Source organism: Lissotriton helveticus, chromosome 7 (assembly GCF_964261635.1).
Source record: "Lissotriton helveticus chromosome 7, aLisHel1.1, whole genome shotgun sequence".
Lineage (NCBI taxonomy): Eukaryota > Metazoa > Chordata > Amphibia > Caudata > Salamandridae > Lissotriton > Lissotriton helveticus.
Genome location: NC_136068.1, coordinates 1,474,747,835 through 1,474,768,998, shown reverse-complemented (window position 1 = coordinate 1,474,768,998; position 21,164 = coordinate 1,474,747,835). Strand labels below are relative to the sequence as shown.

The 21,164-nt window shown below is 43.3% G+C and overlaps 1 protein-coding gene across 2 annotated transcripts in view; it reads right to left on the bottom strand.

Annotated features, from left to right (window-relative positions):
* LOC144770383 (uncharacterized) overlaps positions 1-21,164 on the bottom strand; it is a 720,823-nt gene that overhangs the window by 14,255 nt on the left and 685,404 nt on the right. For both annotated transcript variants that reach the window (XM_078654860.1, XM_078654861.1), the window contains exon 8: positions 20,030-20,173. In XM_078654860.1, the coding sequence (XP_078510986.1) occupies positions 20,030-20,173 (144 nt within the window). The remainder of the gene's footprint in view (positions 1-20,029; positions 20,174-21,164) is intronic.

Below are 21,164 nucleotides of genomic sequence, written 5' to 3'. Positions count from 1 at the left end.
AAACCATATATACAACTTTAAAATAAAATACTTTTGTCCAATCAAAAATTCTGTTAAAAGAAGAAAAGGTTTTGTTGTTCCTTAACTTCACTCCTTCTAGAGTCTAGGGGAAGTGTGGAAGTTCGGCAGGAACGTACTCGCTGCACTGCACAGTGGGTGAGTTCTTCATTGGACCCTTGTCAATTCCTGAATTAATTTCTGGGTCCAATAGTTCAGCTACTATGAGAGAACACCCTAGATTAACTGTAGGCTGACATCGTTAGGACACCGGATGGTGCCCCTTGCACAGTGTCGGGACCCTTAGGATCTTTGGCCTTTTGATGGAGGTCGAGTGCCATTTTGACTTGATGGGTGAACTGGCCGACCCTAGCCAAAAGACAGGTTGTAGTTTCTGAGAAGCACCAGTCCGAGGCCTCACTGCATGTTCTATGGCCTAGATTCCGTAAGGCCGGGCGCAGCAAACGATGGCAGTCACTGGCCAACTTTGTGCAGCAACACAGCAGGTGTAGCCAAGACTCTCTGCGGTAGTTGCATAATCGGCAGGCAATGGCACCGTCCTTTCGTGCCCATTTTGGATTGAAGTCTGCGATTATGAGGGCCAAGAGGTGCAGGTACAGGATTTTCTTTCTCGCGTGGGTTGTTATTGAGTCTTGCAGGAATGGTTGGGGTTTGCCAGGAATATAGGAATTATCCAGGGCCAGAGTTAATGGATTATGCCGTAGTGATAAAAGGTCGAGCTCGAACGAGATGGTCTGGACTTGACGCTTTACGGCTTGGGCCCAGGCAGAGTATGGAATTTCGTGAAGGGGCAAGTTCTTGCCCTCGATTTTCAATAGGTCAATGCCTAGTGCCACCTTGGAGTGCCAAGGGGAGCCCACTTCACCAAATATAGTTTTTAAGGAGTGCTTTAGGGTGTTTACAGGCGCTCTCAGTACTCAGATGTAATATTTTAACAGGTCCTCCAGTAGTGCCAACTCTGGTGGTTTCAGGCCTAATTCTAGCCTTAGCCTGTTGTTCCTTGCATGTCTAGGGGCCTGTAGCACCATCTTATACGCTTTCGCCTGGGCCGCGTTTACCACTTTCTCGAATGCACCTGGATAGGCAATGTGGCCATATGTAATGGAGGGAAGCAGTTTTGCCCTAAGAACTGTAAGCATCGGTTCTACTGAAGGACTGGCCAAGCGATAACTTAAGCGTCTTAAAGACAAAATTGTTTTGTCTATTTTTGGTTTTAGCTCCTTTAGGTGTTTGACCGCGGTGGCCCTCTCGGACACCCAGATTTCCAGATAGTTATAGGATGAAGCGGTAGTGATTCGATGTTCCCCCAGGGCCCATGTTGCTTCTTTTTTACGGTGATATTTGCCGAAGATTACTATCTTGGTCTTACTCACGTTGATCCGTAGGTCATTTACCTTGTTGTACGTTGCCAGGCTGTTTAAAGCTCTTTGAAGACCCACCCTAGTGTGGTCCATGACCACCGTGTCGTCAGCGTACTGGAGCGTGCCCAAGACCAGCTTCCCCAATCTTGGAGGCGCTAAGTTGGCGTCTTTCAGAGCTTGCCCCATGTCCGCAGTATACAAGTTAAAAATTAGGGGGGCCAGGACGCACCCCTGCTTAAGTCCAGAGTTGGTGTCAATTCTTGCTGTTGTAATTGTTGGACTTAGTTTCACCTGGACCCATGTCCCCTCATAGAGTGCTTTTATGGCTTTTAGCAGGGCTTGGGGAAGCCCCCAGGACTCAAGTTTTGCCCATAGCTGACTTCAGTTCACTCGGTCGAAGGCCGTGGAGTAGTCTATAAAACAACAGTACAGAGGCAAATTATTCCTCGTGTTGGCCTTCTTCGCAAGGTAGGAAAGCGCTATGATGTTATCCAGGGTGGAACTGTTAGCCCTGAAGCCGGTCTGTGAGGGCGGAAGAATACTGTTCTTATCCACCCAGGCCTCCAAATCCCTTAGTAGGAGGCGGGCGGATAACTTGGCATCTATATCTAAAAGGGCTATGAGCCTGTAGTTGGCCGGGTTCGAGTGGTCACCCTTCTTGTAAATGGGAAATAAGACTGAGCCTTTCCAGGAGGTTGGCAGAATTGCAGTAGCAAATGAGTGATTGAATAGAGGGGTAAGTATGGTTGCAAAAACGCTGAGGCGGCTTTAAAAACCTGGGCAGGGATTCCATTAGGGCCGGGAGCTCCGTCGTTTCTGATGGCCTTAATGTACTTTAAAACCTCCTCCTCTGTATACTTTGCGGATAGACTCTGTATTAGCCCGGTTAGACTCGCGGGTGTACAGCCCCTTAGCATATTGTTCCCACACATTCCCTTGTCTAATAATAGCTATTTTAGTGATTCAGGGTCATGGCCTTTTTCATGGTAGTGTGTGTACATTTTGGTAGTCAATCTGTGGCACCTAATGTTACTTTTATGCTCAGTGATCCTTGTCTTCACTGGTCTCATCGTCATACCCACATATAACTCACCACAGGGGCATGTGAGTAGATATACACATCTGGAGGTATTACAATTCGTGTGTTTGTTCAATGTCCATGTGAAAGAGTTAGTTAAAGTGATGGTTTTGACCACTCTTGTCTGTTTGCATACGGAACAGCCCCCGCATGGATAGTGTCCTTTGACGGTGGGGAGGGCCCAAAGGGTTCTTTGTGGGTTGGTGTCTTGGTTCCTGGGTCTAGTGTGTATTATTGCATCCTTAAGGTTCTGTGTCCTTTTGAAAGCAAATCTCGGTATCGGGAGATCCAGTGATCCTGTGTTTAGGATGCCCCAGTGTTTTTTAATGATCCCTTTGATGCGTGTAGAGTTGGGGGTAAATGAGGTCACACATGTCAGTGATTCTGTTTCCTCCTTTTGTTTTTTCTGCAGTAAAGTTTTCCTGGGGTTATAGAGTGCCCTCTTGGAGGAGTCCCTAATCAATGTATTGGGGTAGCCCCTAGTCTTGAGGTTATACTCTAGGACTTTAGCCTCTCTCTTGTATTCACTGGTGGAGCTGCAGTTGCGTCTCAGACGCAGAAATTGCCCAAAAGGTAGGTTATCCCTAAGGCTCTTCGGGTGGTGACTCTGATAGAGTAGCAAGCTATTCCTGTCAGTTGGCTTACGATAGAGTGTAGTGGTGAAACCTTGACTTGTTAGTTGTATGTTGAGGTCTAGGAAGGGTATGCAGGTTGCTGAGATCGTATGGGTGAATCTAAGATGTTGATTTTGAGTGTTAACCCATTCACAGAATGATTCACATGTGTTCAGGTCACCCTTCCAAAAGATCAAGATGTCGTCTATAAATCTCCTCCATAAGATTATGTTACTCAGATACGGGTTATTGTTGCCCCTGATGATGTTTTCCTCAAAGTGGGCCATGTACAAACAGGCCACACTCGGAGCATATGTGCTCCCCATTGATGTGCCTTGGGACTGATGGTACAACTGTTTCTGATACTCGAAAAAGTTTTCTGTGAGTGCCATTGTGGCGCATTCCATAATGAATGAGACTGGTGTTGGGGAGTCCCACTCATCTTGGTTTCTTAGCCAATTTTCCACCACTTCCAGTGTGTCTCTCTGGAGTATGTTGGTGTGTAATTGCTCTACGTCCAAAGTGACCAATAAGTTGATGTTAGATGTGTCTGTCAACCCATCAAGGACACGCAAGATGTCGGTGGTGTCTTGTATGTAGGCTGGTGTCTCTGCCACTATGGGTTGTAGAAAGTGGTCACAGAACCTGGAGAGTGGTTCCAGAAGGGAACCTATTCCTGACACGATAGGTCTCCCAGGCACCGGTGAGGTGCTCTTATGTATTTTTGGCAGGGTATAAAAGTAAGGAATTTTAGCATCAGACGTGATAAAAAAAATCTGCCTCTTTTTTGGATACCCATCCATTAGATTCAGCTTCTGTTACCATACTCATGATCTCGGTTTTGAGTCTAGGTGTAGGGTCGGTCTGTATAGGGGTGTAGTATCTTGTATTATTCAACTGACGCCAACACTCCTGATCATAATCATCAGTGCTTTGGATCACTGTGGCTCCCCCTTTGTCTGCCATTTTTATAGTGATGCTAGTGTCCTCAGCTAGGGATTTGGCTGCTGCTTGTTCTATTTTTGAAAGGTTATTGAACGTGCGGGTATAAGTGATCCCATCTAGCACTTTTAGGACTGCTTTTTCAAAAGTCAGTACTTCGGGGGGAACCATCCCATTGGTGGGCGTGAAAGTAGAGGGGTTCTTCAGTCCTGAGTCATGGTTTTCTTCTGGAGGGGTATCATGGAAAAACGCTTTGAGACGGATCTTTCTGAATAGTTCTTGGATTTCACAGTTATCTCTGAATCTGTCATTTCTCGGAGTGGGTACAAAGCCCATCCCTTTCTCCAGGACCCTAGTTTCAATGTCTGTTAGTGTTCTCCCGGATAAGTTAACCACCAGGGTGTTCAATTCCTTTTCCCCTTGGTTCTGCCCCTGTTCTCCCCCTGTGGGGTGGTTTGGTCCTGCCATTGCACCACTTTGGAGTTTCCTCTGTTGCGCCCTCTTCCTCTTCCCCAGCCTCTGCCTAAAAAAGGGGGTTTCTCAGAAGCATAGTATTGTGGGGGGCATTGGGGGTACATGGGCATTTGCCAGAATGGGGGAGCTTGCATGGGCGGACGTGGCCCTTGGTATCGTTGTAGTTGGTATTGGAGTAGTTGCGGTTCCTTTTCTGAGTGTTATTCCCTCTGCTATCAGAGCTGGAATTGCTGTCACTGGAACCTCTCCTGCTCCATTCTGTACCGTCATCAGATGAGTATCCTCTATTGGATGAGGTGTAGTCATCCTTGAGGTACGGGAACACTGTTTCCTTATTGAATTTTTGTATATCTTTCTGAAGTTTGGTAACCTTCCGTTTGAGCAAGTATTCTTTATTTTTGGCAATTTCATTGTTGATCTCTGCCAAAAAAAAAAAAAAATAGTCTCTTCATGTAATTTGATAGTAGTGTAGGGATTTCTAGGGGCTTGTCCATCTCCTTGAGCACCCGCCACAGCTTGTTCCTGGGCGCGAGGTCGAACGCTGACTTCAAGTCAATGAACGCTACACAGAGACTCCCATTTCCCAACAGTACCATCTTCCAATAGAGGAGAAGGAAGCAGCAGACCCAGTCGAAAGTTCCAGTTTTCTGGCGAAACCCTGCTTGAAGTGAGGACAGAATCTGATTGTCGGTCATCCAGTCTTGGATCTTCGCTAAAAGGGAGTGGCAGAAAATCTTTTGGACACACTCGATAAGGCTATTAGGTGGATAGTTGGCCGGATTGCTCCTGTCGCTCTTTTTAAAAATAGGGATCACTTCTGCTCTCCTCCATGATGCAGGGATAGGGCTCCCCCAGCGATGTTATTAGAGCGAGCCCTTATATATGAAGCCCAGTTCTGCCTGTCAAAGCGAAAGAGGGTTCCCGGAATTCCATCCAGTCCTGGTGCTTTGGCAGATACAATTGCCTCTATAGAGGCCAAGATTTCCTCCTTACTAAACGAAAGTCTCGGGCAAGATGGAATGAGTTAGGGGACAGTGACCCTATTTCATGGCTGGGGATAATCATATATGAGGCACTAAAGTGCTCATGCCACATGTTGGCGGCGATGTTATTGGTTATTGGCACATTTTCAACCCAAAATTTCCTCGTGGCTGACTGGGAACAAGCCTCCCCGAGTTCTCCCCACTTCTTCTTGTCCCAGTCTCGCTTAGCCCTTACTTTAGATAGTTTATATAGCCTCCTTAAGTCGCATATCAGGGGCATGTGCCTGATTCTGAGAGCTGTGGGCAGTCGTCTCCTTAGGGATCTACATTCCTGTGAAAACCAAGGGTTCGCCTTGTTTGCTTCTTTCCATTTTGAACCACGATTGTGAGGATGGGCAATGAAGTTTTGAATGCTCACCAATGAGAGCAACTCGTCTGGTGAAGATTAAATCACATCCAAGTGGGCCTCAAGGTCTCTTTCTAGGGTGTTAAGTTTGGACTCGTCCTTCATAATCATAGACCATTTGAGGTGAATGTTGTTTATCACTATACTACCCTTCTCACCCCACAGATGTTCAACCATCAGACTTAATGAATTGTGGTCACTTTTACAATTTCTAACAATGGCCATATCGATTACAGTTGGTCATAGCATAAGATCAACTAGGATGTAGTCTATACGACTGCCACCATTTGGGCCAATAAAGGTCTGCCCCCTCTGACACACACTGACCTATCAGACCAGCCTCTCTGGAACTGACAGATTGCCCTGTAGGCTGGTCTATCCCTGTACAGTACCCACACATGAAGCAATACATATGGTGTTGGAGGTATCTGCACTCTGAAGCCTAAAGGCATCATCAGAGCTTTGTAGTACCTGGGGCTTACTCATCATCATGCACACCTAATTAATAGTTGTTTTCTACCATTCTAATTTCAAAATCCAGCGGGGGATTGGTACCATGTACCAGGAATAAGTAATGGCTCAGAAGTCAGGGCTAGTCATTCGGATTTCCCCGTATCAGGTCCACTCTAAGCCCTTCACAATCATCACCCATATGCTGGTCCTCCTTCCCTGAAACAAAAATAACTCGTTGTCCTTTTTCAAAGTGTGTTATCAATCAGTTTTGGAAAATTGTTACTGTATTGTCGTAAATGAAAGGACAAAATAGAAAGACCGTTGCACACCTCTGAGTATATTGAGATAGAAATAAGGTATCTTAAGGTATCATACAGGCGTATTTTAAACTAGTTACTGTTGCGTTTTCTTGAGAGGGAATAACGTCCCCACGATGCACTCCAACTAAGTAGTTTCAGAAATGGGTGTTCTTTTCTGAATCCTTCTTTGGGGTAATAATCAGAGTGCAGTCTTGTTCATCAGTTACCCTCTTCCATTATTCGAAGTGCATCATGGGGCCGTAAATGAAAGAACACATTCTGACGTTTGTGTAGGGTATGAATGCAATCCTCATATTTTAAAATATGTACAAAAGCAGAAAAGTACAGGTGAAGCAATACCCTGTTCGAATATGCAAATGCATCAGACCATAGTGCATAGTGTATTTAGAAATCACTAGTTATCCCTAAATATAATGTGACAGTCTAAAAGGGGTGAAGGACTTAACCAATCCTTATAAATCAGTCCTAATAAAGTATAATTTCCACTTCTATAATTTCAATGTTTCGACCCATACAAAACAATCAGCAGACCACCAATATATTTGACAGCCTCTGAGAATATGGCAAAGTGCCCCACAGCGAGTCGCAATTAAGGAATGGCTTCCCATTCATTCCTATGGGCCAAAAGGCCCATAGGAATGAATGAGAATTGCACATGCAATTTCAAGGGTGTAAGGGTTCCAAAAGGACACCCTGTTGCATCCCTGAAACGTGCCCTAAGGGCATGTATGTGTGCCACATGGCACTTTGAAAAAAGCAAAAAAGTGTTTTTTTAAAGGAAATTGCAAATTACCACCAACTTGAAGTTGGTGGTAATTTGGGATTCCTTGAGGCAATATCACAATTTGCATTGCCTTACTAGCATAGCATTAAGGGAATCGCAAATCGCGATTCTCTAAATGCCTGCACAAAATAAGGAATCGTAATTTTTGCGATTCCTTATTTTGCAAGTAGGTATTTGCCTACCTAAATAGCACACAGCTAAATTGCGAACGCAAAGACTGAAATTCTGCGAATTTCAGCATTTGCTAATGCAATTTAGCTTGATACATCTGGCCCAAAGCTCCCCAATCTCTTGAAACTTAAAGAATAGAGGCATCAAACCTCTCCATTGCCTCACGTGCTTAAGGACACAGCACCCTATCACCATTGGTGCAGTTATCCTTGTGTGGATTGCAGACATGTAGTTAACCTGTACAATGCAGGATCTAACCTCAAAGGAAAAGGCTGGAACCTCTCTCCCAAATTGATCAAGGCTATCTTCAAATTTAGTGATACTGAACGTTTGAACTATTAAGCCATGAACGATGACTGGGGGAAAATGTTTGGCCTGAAATAAGAACTTTAAGAGCCACAGTGCGAGCTAAGGGTTCTCTTTTGAGATTCCGATGCATATTGCTAATAGTAACATTGAAGGCTAGTTAAATGGGAAGTAAGAAATATATTTTAAATCCCTGTACATAATTATATCTTCTGAGTGCCGTCTGAAGTAGTGCTCACCAGAACTGAAGCATCAACCTGCAGACCTAAAAGAGACTGAACAAAAACTATTGATTGTAGTAGCTGAGTAGTGGCTAGCCACAGAGCACACCAGATAGGGAAAGGTAACAGCATGGACAGGAGTTTGAAATAAATGACCTGAAAGCATGATTTACAGAACAAGCAACAAGTTAGCTGCTTTAACAGGAAGAGTTGTACAGAGCTGAACCACCACTCTGATAGACAATGCTCTGAATGAACGCACTGAAGAGGAGTATGCAGGAACCCCAACAGAATTAGGCCTGGTGGTCCTCGTTTGTGGAAAGGCAGACCTAGATGTGTCTCTCAGTTCCCACTCAACACTGACTACCCATAAACATTTTAGGCAGCTACAGAAAAACTGCCCTCCAATACAGTTTAGCCAGCAGGTTATTAGGAAAGCCTAAAGTTGTGTCCTGGGAGAGGTAGCTCTGTGGTGGCACAGACTCCTAGTAGGAAGCTTTGTAAACACCCCGTGGCTTGTGTCTGCTTCTAGGTTGAAGGCAGAGTAGACTGAACTTTGGTGGTGATAAGAAAGACCTTCTTGCTGAGTGACTCCTATGGTGTGATCTTCTTGAAACTGGTATAATATCAGGTTTCTTATCACAAGAGTCCTTTAGTGGACGCTCCTGGGACATATGCTCACCAGTAGTTCCAAGACAGATTAGGCGTGTCTCTGACGGTTTCCCTAGAACGGGAGTTTCCAGTGGCTACTTTGCAAACTAAGGAAGCTCACCAATTGCACATAGGAAACTCACAGACATGGAGCCAATCAGAGTATATCATTCATAGAGTCGAATCTGAGAAAGGGCTCTGCTCTAAAGACAATATGTAGGAGGTAGTGCTGTAAAAGTCCAGACCCACGAAATGACAGCTAGACAAACCAATGGCAAAGGCCCTTGCTCTCAAACACAGTGTATGTGACATCACTAGGTCTGCAACATCCAATCGCCATGGTTTGGGAGTCAAAGCAACATACTGAGTGATGTTGCAGACTCTGATGCTATTAATCACATTGTAAATTGAGCACGAGAATAGAAACGATTATAAGTTGTACCCTGAATAGTTTGAGTGTAGGACTGTAGGAGTGAGGATGCAAGTGTGTGAACTGGTGTGGCAGCAGAGCGGTCCAGTAGCAAAGGACATCTTGGACTAGAGCAGGCATGGAGACTTGTAAGGAGGGCAGGGAATAGGTGCAGTATATAAGAAGTGTTGGGAAATAGGTGCAGTTCATGTTCCAAATCTGGATCTCCCTCTCCTCTCTAAATGCTATCAAATACAGATACCTCAATAAACCTGCAGGTGAATGACCCTTTTAACCTATCCTTAGAATGGGGTGAGGTGCCATCCATTTGGAAAAAAACACTCTTGGTGCAACTTCTAAAAAAAAATAAATGGCTGATCTGCTTACTCTGGGAAATTATAGGCCTATTTCCCGCCTCTCTGTCTTGGGGAAGATGTTGTAATCTCTGGTGAACTATCAAATCACCAGGCACGTTAAGCAGAATAATATCCTTCATTTGGGCTTCCGTGCAGGTTTCAGCACTGAATCTGCCCTCTTAGAAGTTACTGAATATAGAAGTTACTGAATATATTAGAGGGAGGCTTGACTTAGGACGTAAAGCGGTGGGTATTTTATTAGACCTATCTGTCGCCTTTGACTGTGTCCCTTAAAATCCTTGAGCAGAGATTGGAGAAGGCAGGAATTGTGGGCAGAGCCTTAGATTGGCATTATTCCAATATCTCTATTTTTTTCATCACCCTTCACCTCCAAGATTAGAGCCATATGTTGTGGTTTCCCAGAGGTCTCAACATTGAGTCCTACTCTCTTTAACATCTAGGTAGCTCCCCTAGCCATGATACTTCAAAGTTGGGGTCTGAACATCGTCTCATCTGCAGACGACACACCACTTATGTTGGCATTTCGAGAGCTCGATGATACTGTGATTGGCAATTTTCATGGCTGTCATTGCTGTTGCTGGCTGGATGTATAACAGCTGACTAAAACTTAATTCTCAAAAATAAGAAATTTCCTGTCGATGCTACAAGACTTTGGTCTTCCGAGGTGGGGCTAGCACCCACCCCTTCAACTGTTGTCAGAAATCGAAATTACCTCCCCGTAGCCACTCCAAAGGGTACTGTGCATGCCTTAAGGACTTCCAGATTAGACTATGCTAAACTACGCTATCTGGGAGTCTCTCAGGTCCTGCTCACTTGGCTTCAGCATGTACAGAATGCTACAGCTCAGCTCGATTAGGCAAGGCTTGAAACAACTTCACTGGTTGGCAGTTAAATCTAGAATCAATTTTAAAATACTAAGGTTACACAGAGATTTTCTTCGCAATGGCCCAACGAATATTCAAGTAAGGCTTTAAAAATATTTTCCTTCTAGGGCTCTCAACTCGAACAAGCAAAATCTGCTATGCATCCTTTAAGTGTGAAAACCCAGATCTGGTAGTAGATCATTTTTAGCTCACAGTCTTTGGAATGCTTTACCATTATACCTCCGATCCTTTCCAAGTGAAAGTCTGTTTAAAGCCCAGCTGAAGACGTTACTGCTCCTTGAAGTGTAAGTATGTTTTTACTTCCGTTACCGACATAGCGACAGGACACTTCGAATGAAGCAGCAATTGTGCGCTATACATTTTTCTTCATCCATTCATTCGTGTGTGTGTGTTCCTTGGTGTGTGCATATGTGTGCGCGTGATTGTGCACATGTGAGTGTGTGCATGTTGGTGTGCAGGTGCTTCTTGGCAGACAGTGTGCATTCATGTTTGCAATTCCAAACATTATAGTGGCATTTGGTGGTCCCCTGTAATACCTAGTCATCTCAGGCACACTTGTTACCATTTGATGACAACATTTTGCATAATGGTAGCCCTTGCATTATAGTGATCCATCTAGGCGTAGCTTATGTGCACCATAAGCCTTATTTAAACCTCTTCTGCCTATCTCATCATTATGGTAGTGTCACTGAATAACATGTACAATATGCTGCTTTTGTTGTTTCTTCAGGAGCCGATGGATCCCCTACTCCTTCACTAACTTGCAATTACAGCCACAATTTGTCACAGGGCAAGGGATACACGTGAGTGAGAGATCAAGGTATGGAAGAGACTGAGAGAGAGTACACCATGTGCTGCTAGGTCAATATGCTACTGGTTGGAATGCACCCAGAATCTGGTCAGGTCGTGTGTGCTGGATATGATGTATTGGACAAAGGATCACAACAGTGGAAAAAGCAACAAGTTATACAGCAATCATTATTTTACAAAGGATCAGGTTACAGGTACACAATCAACCCTGGAATTCCTTATCTAGAAAGCACAGTGTGGAGTGCTAAATGTATATGTATAGTCAATTGTACTGTGAAGGTAATACAAACAAGGGTATCACAGTTCTGTTAAAGCTACTACTAAATATTAACAAAAAGTTATAAGGAAATATTTATGTATACTTGTTCTCACTCTTAGTGGGATGTTCTTGGATTTGACTTGCATTTATACATACAGTGAGAAAAAAAACTGGGAGGCGCTGAAGTTCTAAAAATATTAACAATCAAAAGACGCTTCCACGGTATCTAGACAACTGCCAAGCTGCGTGAAACCAGGACAATCTTGAATGCTGTGTTACAAGGCCTAGTTTGTAGTGCTGTAACACTAGGTAAAACTATTCTGGTCTCAAACAGTACTTTTAGGTGCAAAACTGCAAAATACGAGCAAGCCATGTGATCTCCCTAAATAACTAAGTAATATTACTTTGATCTTGATCTTGCAGCATTTATCAAAGAAAGACCTGTGATGCAAGTGCTGGAATTGTAACTTTGGAGCTTATAAGTACTAGCACCTCGACACTGAAAAACATGATGAAGCTCTACAGAAATACAGGTGAAGAGCTGGGATTAGCTGGTCTGAAGCCTTGAGAGTGGCTGCTTGAAAGAAAATCACCTACAAAAATATTTAAAAATATTGCAGAAAATATGTTCAGGACCACAATATCGACTTATAAAAGATGTACAAGAATATTGACTAAAAATATATTGTAGACCAAAGAGTCAACCTTACTTAGGTAAGTATATGTATTTAAATTAAAGAGACTTAAAAAAATACATTCATAATTTTTCTTTAACTGGTATAGAATTTTAAAATATATAATATAAAACTCCAAAAAATCACACAAATATTTCTACATTTAAAATTACTTAAAAAGAATATAAAATACATTGTTTTCATAGGCAAATAAAATAATTATTAATATATATATACTATAAACATGTACAATTATTAATACTTTTTAAAATATTTAAAGCATATTATTATTCATCAAACTATTAAAATACATTTAAAAGTTATGTTTCTAAAATTAAAGAAATGAAATTCTTTTATGTACATTTTAAAATTAAAACCCTCAGTATATCTAATGCACAAATAAAGGCTGAGTAAAACACTACCTAATTCCAAACTTAAATTATTTTAAAGTTAAAGTTAGCCAATATCAAACTATTGAAATACACTACTATATATATATACAATCCAACCAATATTATGAAAAATACATATATTGTCTGGGGACGGGGTCATATTTGTTATTCTAGATCCAATCTCACAGACATTAGGGAAAATACACAAACAGGGGGTCAAATATACTATTCTAACTCCAGTTCATCAAACATTGGAGAAAGTGTATACATTATTCATCCATTTCACCCAATAACCCAAAATGCCAAATTTTAAATTTAGTGCATAGTTAAAAAAAATCCAATTACTAAACAGTAAACAAATACGAGACAGTGGAAAAAATGTTGCAATCAATAAATTAATACATTAATTTATCTGTAATATAATTAATACAATTCAGACATCTAAATAATTTATATAATTATTATAGCTTTTTTAAACAATACCTATTCATTCCCAAAATAAGCCTAACAGCTTGAAATTAAAGATGAATGCACAACTAAAAAGATACTAAGGAGTTAAACAAATAAGTAACAAGTCATAACAAATGTAATACATTAGTCAATTACCATTAATTAATATATACATTAAAAACACCTCTCATCCACTCCTCCAATAAAACCAGCAATCCAATGTAAAATGTAATACATAATTTAAAAAAATAAACATTTAAACAAATAGGCAACAATTAAATGGTTTACACGATTAACAAAAGAATCAATTTAAATTAATATTTAAGTACACAATAGTACATGCTACATTCTAAAATGAAACCCAACAACCCGGGAAATATTACAATTATATTTTTCAAAAAAGTACATTTTACAATATCATCCAAAATACATTTTAAACATAATGCAGTGCCATATATCATCAACATAAAAACAATGTTAAAGTGAATGATGTTTTAAGCTGTAGTATAACAATTGCAATATTATATTACTACATTTGATATTTTTGTCCCCTATATTTTTGTAGTCACGATATTTTGACCACAATTACATGATCAGATGATATTGATACTCAGGTGGAGACATGAAGAGCTGAAGTCCAAAGAGATGCTGCTGTCATCAGTTCAGAAGTCTAAAAGGTATGCATAGAGGTCCAGAACGGGTGGGGATTTTATAATGAGACACAGCCAAGAGATGGAGATGCACACAGGAGCTGGAGCCAGAAAAAGTCTCACAAGCAACAGTGAGTTCTAGACTGGATGTGGTTTTCAAACTGAGCCACACCAGAGGCCCACATGAACAAAGGAATGATAAGTGGCCACTCCTAGAGTAATGATATCTATCCCTCATATATTATGAAGATCTTTGGCATTATGGTACCAAGCACTGGCATAATAGTTGCAAAGTGTGGGCATCTTCAACCTAACTGTGCCAACCGTATTCACAATAGTGGACATGTCTGATATAGTGATGGCTCTTGTTGGTATGAAAGTGCCTAGACCAAGCAATATGTGAACAATGGTGGCCATCTTTGGACTATTGTAGTAATCCTTGGTATTACGGTACCACCTCTGACATAATTGTGGCCATCCTTGGCCTATCGGGGGCATTCTTTGCCTTCGGATGCAAGTGCTGCCATGTAATGATATGGTGTTGCCATTTTAGGCAGAATGTATCTATGTAAAGCAGCTGCACATTTGAGTAGTTCAAGAAAATAACAAGTTAATGTTTGGGGGAAACTATATATTTGTTAAAAACAAAAATCAGCACCCTGAGGCAAAAATATTTATTTTTCAGAAAATTAAAATCTTTGGTTTGAGCGAATTTTTGGGAGCATATTTATTTACCAATCATTAAAAACCGAAATCTGGAAACAATCAGCGGCCCAGTGACGGATCTTTTGAACTTATCCCTCACTCAAGGCGTGGTGCCCCCCAGTTGGAAAGGAGCGGTAGTCAAGGCCCTCCTGAAGAAGCCCAGCCTAGACCCCGCCGACCTTGCAAACTTTAGGCCCATCTCTCTACTTCCTGGCCTGAGTAAGGTGGCGGAAAAACTTGTGAATAGGCGCCTATCGGGCTTCTTGGAATCCCACTCCCTACTGGGTGACTCGCAGACGGGTTTCCGCCCCGGTCAGGGGACGGACACCGCTCTGCTGGCAGTCGTGGAGAATGCCAGGAGCATTTTGGATTCAGGGGGATCAGTGGCAGTGATCCTCCTGGACCTCAGTGCGGCATTTGACACCGTAAACCATCAGGTGCTACTCCAGCGACTGTCGGGGGTGGGAGTTTCCGGGATGGCGCTGAAATGGCTCGCGTCCTTTCTACAAGAGCGCACGTTCGAGGTGTGGGAAGGCCATGAAAAGTCAACATCGTTCCCTCTCCAGTGTGGTGTGCCACAGGGCTCATCATTGAGCCCTACATTGTTTAACATCTATATGGCCCCGCTGGAGAGTGTGGTACTTCCACTGGGAGTTAAGATCATTAGCTACGCCGATGATACCCAGTTGGTGGTAGGGCTCCCCCAGTCCGCGAACCAGCCTGATCAGCTGCATGCATGCCTGGTTAAGATCTTCACTTGGATGGGCAACTCAGCCCTCAAGCTCAATGGTTCTAAAACCGAGCTGATGATGTTGGGGAACTCTTCTCCTTCCCTACCCCTAAGCAGCTGGCCCAGCTGTCTGGGAGTGCCACCTACCCCTAAACAGGAGATTAAGAGCTTGGGGGTGTGGCTGGAGCAGGACCTTTCTTTAAGTCACACGCCAAAAAGACCGCAGGCGTGTGCTTCAGCCTGCTCCGATCAGCCCGGAAGATCTTACCCCTCCTCCCGACAGCCTCCAGGAGGCTATTAATCCAGGGGCTCATCATCTCCCGGCTGGATTATAGCAACGCGCTGTTCCTGGGGGCGCCTGAAGCCACTCTGAACAAACTGCAGCAAGTACAAAATGCCGCTGCCAGGCTTCTGACAGACCTTCCTAGGTGGCAATCAGCTCATCCGGCGCTGAAGGCACTTCACTGGCTCCCAGTCAGAGAGAGGGTGAAGTTCAAGGCACTCTGCATGGCCCACAAAATCTTGCAGGGGAAAGGGCCTCCTATTCTTCGGGGTATGGTTCAACCCTACAAGGCCCCCCGTGCCCTTCGCTCAGACCACCAACATCTCCTGCAAGTCGCAAGAGTAAGAAAGGCCAGGTCCGGTGGCAGAAGATTTTCTGTTAACGTGGCAGCACTGTGGAACTCTCTTCCGCTTGCCCTGCGTTTTGAAGCCAGCACTTTACGATTTCGTAAACTTTTAAAGACTCACCTGTTCCCTGCCTAATGAGTCGCTTCTGTTAGGGCTGCTCTTTCTGGATAAGCGCCGGGATGCCCAAGGGTAACCACGCGCGATACAAAACTCACTAATAATAATAATAATAATCAGCGCACTTCTAAAATATGGTTAAGGCTGATAGCTGAATGTTAATTTATGCTAAGAGGGAAAGACAGATGGTAATATTATTGACCTCGTTTCGGAGAAGAAGTACTTTTCACACAGATATTTCATTACTGATATAAAGGAATTTCATATTGATAAAGCTTTTCATCACATTACTTCTCGCAATCCTGCCTGATAATAGATATGGACCCATCAAGGGTGTGACCTGTGAAATCTGCCACCATGAGCTGAAGGGTCGGTTGATGAAGATTTAAACAAAAAATTCAACAGGTTGTGACCAAAGCTATGGAGGTCTCTGACCCTCCGGATATGCAGGTAAGCCCCAGCCACAAAGAACACCCTGCAACAGTGAGCTGACGTATGCCTTTCTGGACTTTCTGTGCCCACAAGCTATGATCCATTCTCAGTTGGAGCCCCTGAGAGGGATCTGGTACACTGGGAGCATGGGTCCTTGGGGCTCTGTGCTGTGTAGATAACTGGGAGGTCTCCAGGACCTCAAAGGTGTCCTCAGGTTGATACAATTGGTTCCAATGCCTCTTTGGAATGATGGGTCGGTGTTTCCTGCTGCATACTCAGTGAAAAATCCCAATTGTCTAGTTGGGCCCTTGATCCCTGAAAGGTGAAATGTCCTTTTCCCGTCTTAGAGGAGAGGGAAAGCAGCCCCAAAAGGGTGACCCTTAGGAATAACATTCTATGAGATAGGGCTGGTTCTTTTTACCAGGGAGATAATAGTGCACTTCAGCACCACTGGGCCACTGGGACTGGATTGGAGAGCAGTCACTTCCCTTTGTACTAAGAATCTGAGCCTGTTCTCTGTTTAATTCCATCCTCGTACTTACTTGCTCTGCTGAAACACAACCCTGTCTCTGCGTTTGTGGCTCTCATCTGGCAATTACTGCTTTTTGCTTCACTTTGTTAGAGGGCTGCCCATGTTCACACCTTAGCCAATTCACATTGGTCTGAGATTTGGCTCTCTGCTTTGGAAACCATTGAACAAGGTGGAAGATACACTTGTCCAGGATTGGCGAAAGATGTAAAGGTTTGAAAAAGCTAGTGCTTTGGTTGGCTGTAGCCTCCATGCCACGGGATAACTACTGCTGTTATTATTCCAGTAATGCGTACATCATTTGGACATCAAGGTAACTCTGTGCACCAGCCAAAAAGGAATGGATCCATAAGCTGCAACTTATGCTGGGTTGCAGATTTCCTACTCCACATTCACTCTTGGAAGAATCCTTGTTTCTGTACATGCAGGGAGAATATGAGCAAACCTGCCTTGCAAGAAAGGAGCTGACTCGCATGGGGAATTGGAGAAAACTCCTGATCCTGAGAAGATCTGCACAAGGCCCAGCTGACTGGAGAATCTGTCTGGAGGAACTGGGACAGCTCAGGAGCAATGGCGTTCCCTATGGTCCAGTTGGCCTGAAGAACAAAAAAGTATCACCCAACTTGAGAAGGTGAAAATGTGCCTTTTCTCCATGTGATCCGTTGTACCTGCACCGTCATTGGTTCTCCCCTTACCTCTAAGGTGCTCTGCAATGGTCCCTTTTAATACTGACTAGGTGGCTTCGCCTACATACTCCAGGTGTGATTTTCGGAGATCAAGAACTATTCAAACAGCCTCATTAGTCTATGGTTTCTTACAACAACACATGTTGCATTAGTGGTTGATATCTATCCTAGAGACCTGTTCCCAAATGGTACTATTGCAGCCTTTCGTCCAATGCATGCCCCCAGTCCGGTCCGTACAGCTGCCACTGGAATATATAGACCATGACAGGTAGTTTTAGTGACATTGTCTAATGGCTGGTACCACTTAGTAGTTGGTGTTGATGATTTGGTACATCTGTCTGAAATGTACGTATTTATATGCCGTTACTGGGTCGTGCCCCTACTCTGGTAACATGACATCTGCTCAGCATTGGATTGTACTGAATTGTGACACTGATTTCACTAGGTGGGATCCCAGTTGTTTAGGTGGTTGAGATTTGAGTTCATGTTTTTTTTATATCCCATTTGCTGGAAATGCATCCATTGAGGCTTCAGCCTGGCTTCAGCCTACTGATCTGTCTAGTTTTTCACTCAGAGAGACATATAGCAAGGTAGTTGATTTGTATTATTTTGTCTGGTACTTCTGTCCCTTTGACTGAACCCTAAAATACAATACGTGTAAATGTTATAAAAAAGAACCTGATAACTCTTAAAGTAACCTGAAACGACCAGAGTTTAGCCCCATAAGAAAAAACTGGCCTTAGTGCTTAGTGTGAACAAAGCAAACACAAGGAGATGATGGACGGAGCGCCGACACATTTCAGACACTTACCCCCAGTCACATAGTGCTTAGTGTGTAAAAGCTACAGAAGAGTTTGGTGCCCCATGTCAGCCCCAGAATACTCTAGCAACCTTTTGTTTTCTTTATGTAGCACACTTCTTTGTTTGCACAGCTTTAAATAAAAGTCCTGTACTTGAAGTTATACCGCTGGCTGGACACTCACGTTTATTGCTTGGTTTTTACTGTGTTATGCAATATCTGAGCTTCTAACTTTTACCCTCTCCTAGAGTAAATTGTGATTGCTTACCTTCGCTTCTCCAGGAGAGTCAAGCTCCTGTTGTCCAGTGTAATAGTATTGGGTGGGACTAAAATATTTTGGGCAAGAGACTGCCCTAAGTCCCCAAGAAAAGGCTTCCATTGTGTGTTACATTTACCAGGTTACCTACTAGAGAATGACAAGTAGTGAATCAGTAATTTGACAACATGTAAGAACTGAATGATCAGTGTGCTCCCTCTTTTTTGTCAACATTTCCTCGTGATTCCTAATGTTGTGCTAAGGGGCTTTCCAAGTTGATTTAAAAATATTGAAGAAAGGGACCAGGTAAGTGTGACAACATATCAGGTACTTATGAGAGGTCACTGGAGTAGAAAGGGGAACAAGTAAGGCAAAATGGAGGAAAGGAGGGAAGGAACGAGGAACTGGAGGGTGGCGGGGAAGAGCAGAGCCCAAGGCGAAGAGGGAGGGTCGTGGAAGGGGGAACAAGATGTGTACAGTGGAAGATGAGAAGGGTGCCCAGGAGTAATTAGAGAGGGTGACGGGCAGGAGGAACAAGGAGCAAACGGGGAGAAGACAGGAGGAACAAGAAGGGTGGTTAACAATAAGCAGAAAGAGCACCTAAAAGCGAGACACATAAGAGAGGCTGAAGGAAGCCAGTAGAAGCAGACATACATCGTCTAAGGTAATTCCTTATGCAGTTCAACGTAAGTACCACTTAGGAGGACGGAAGATCCACTCTAACAACCAATAGCATCAGGTGAGAGAGTCCTTCTCATCTGGGCTGAGCCTATATCTGAATGACAACGTCTAGACCACAAAGAGGCTGGTTCAAAGAGCAGTGGTTGAAGGGGGCAGGGCTAATGGCCATTCTAAGTATATTGCAAACTCCTTTGACAGCTGCAGTGGTTGGTGGTGTCAGGGCAGAGTGGCGGTGATGGGGGAGTTGGACAGACTTGGAATAAGAAAAAAAAAAGAACTTATCTTCAGCTGCATCGCACTCTTCAGCTCCTCGGCAGACAGGATCCCAGAAGCCTCTGTGGCCAATCCGGACGGTGCACTCACAGCATTAGAACAAAGTCAGGATTGGCCTGAGTGTCATTTCTTTGCACTCCTAGGGAGACTGGGAGACTCTGCTTGCTGTCTCCAACCCGGCAACTCAGATTGGGTTGGAGACAGCTTCAGTGCAAATGTGGGTTTGGCCGTCCTGAGTGGGTCGGCCAAACCCACATGCGCACTGAAGGCAGTGCCCTTAGCACTCCCCCTCAGTGCCTGTCATCTCCTGATCTCTCCCCAAGACTCAGCACACTTAGAAGAAGAATAAATCGGTGTTAAAATCTGCTTTATTACCGTTTTATTTTTTAGGGTGCTGACGGGGGGTCGATGCACTTCCGCCACAGCAGAGGAGCTGCAGCTGGAGACTTCAAACTGAGGTAGGAGTTCACTTTTATGCTCATTAGTGAATTTGAATGATCTCACCTGTGGGAGAGCCTGCTGTCTTTGCAGCATTACCACTGCGCCACTTCTTGTTATATACGAAGGCTAGACCAGCAACCACGGCAGCAAGAACTACAAAGGCAACAACGATGGAAGTAGCAAGCACCGTCACATCGGGACCAGGACCTTTGAACAACAGAAGAACATAGGGGACAGTCAATGACAGACTTCAGGTGGAATGAATGCACATATGAGTGAGTAAAGCACTCGATGACTTTTACCCCCCCCCTACATAAATGGATTGGTCACCCAGTAAATTCATGAGGAAATGGATCTGTGACCGAATGGTGAAGTAACGTATTAATGTGTGAATGAGTGTATTAGGTGCAGGATGTTTGATGGAGTGGAACAGTAATTTAGTTCAGTTGTACTTGACAGAGGATCTATGAGGCATTCAGTAATGAAAGAGCTGCTTAGTCAAGAACTACATGAGTGAATGATTAGACAAAGGGCCCTTATTCTGTGGGGGAACCCCGTCTGACTGTATCAGCCCGTCTTGAGGAGCCACCGACTAGCCTCAAACCAGGATTTTCTGATTAACTTATAAACCATGTTAGATGTACACCTTAAAATGCGTATGAACTGCTGCAGAAATGATTTCACATAGAAAATGACACATAGAAAAATGTGCTTGCTTCATAATGTGAAAGAATAATTTATGAATGTATTATTGGTGCAAATAATTCATAAATTATTCACACGTAGGGAAAATGTGCATTACTTAAATGTATACGAAATAATGTAAAGACTTTTTTGTACTATACTATACATTCTTAAATGTGCCCTGTTACTTAGGCCTAAAAGCCTTTTTTCTTTCAACTCTTGCTCATAGTTAATAAATGTTAATTTAGAGCAACTTTGCCTAGCATCAGCATCCTGCTTAAGAATGCACTGACTTCAAGCTTATGTTTCTTTAGCCCCATCATGCCATATTAGCACAGGTAAACTAATCAATGAACTATGCTGTCTTTATTAGAATAAATAATGATTTAGATATTTTTTGTGTGCCTCACCAGAATATTATTGCTAGTTTATCCCAGCATATTCAATTTACTTTTGTATTCACAATGGACATAGAGTGTATCTTTTAGCTTAGGTAAGAAGGCTCTCATGAGAA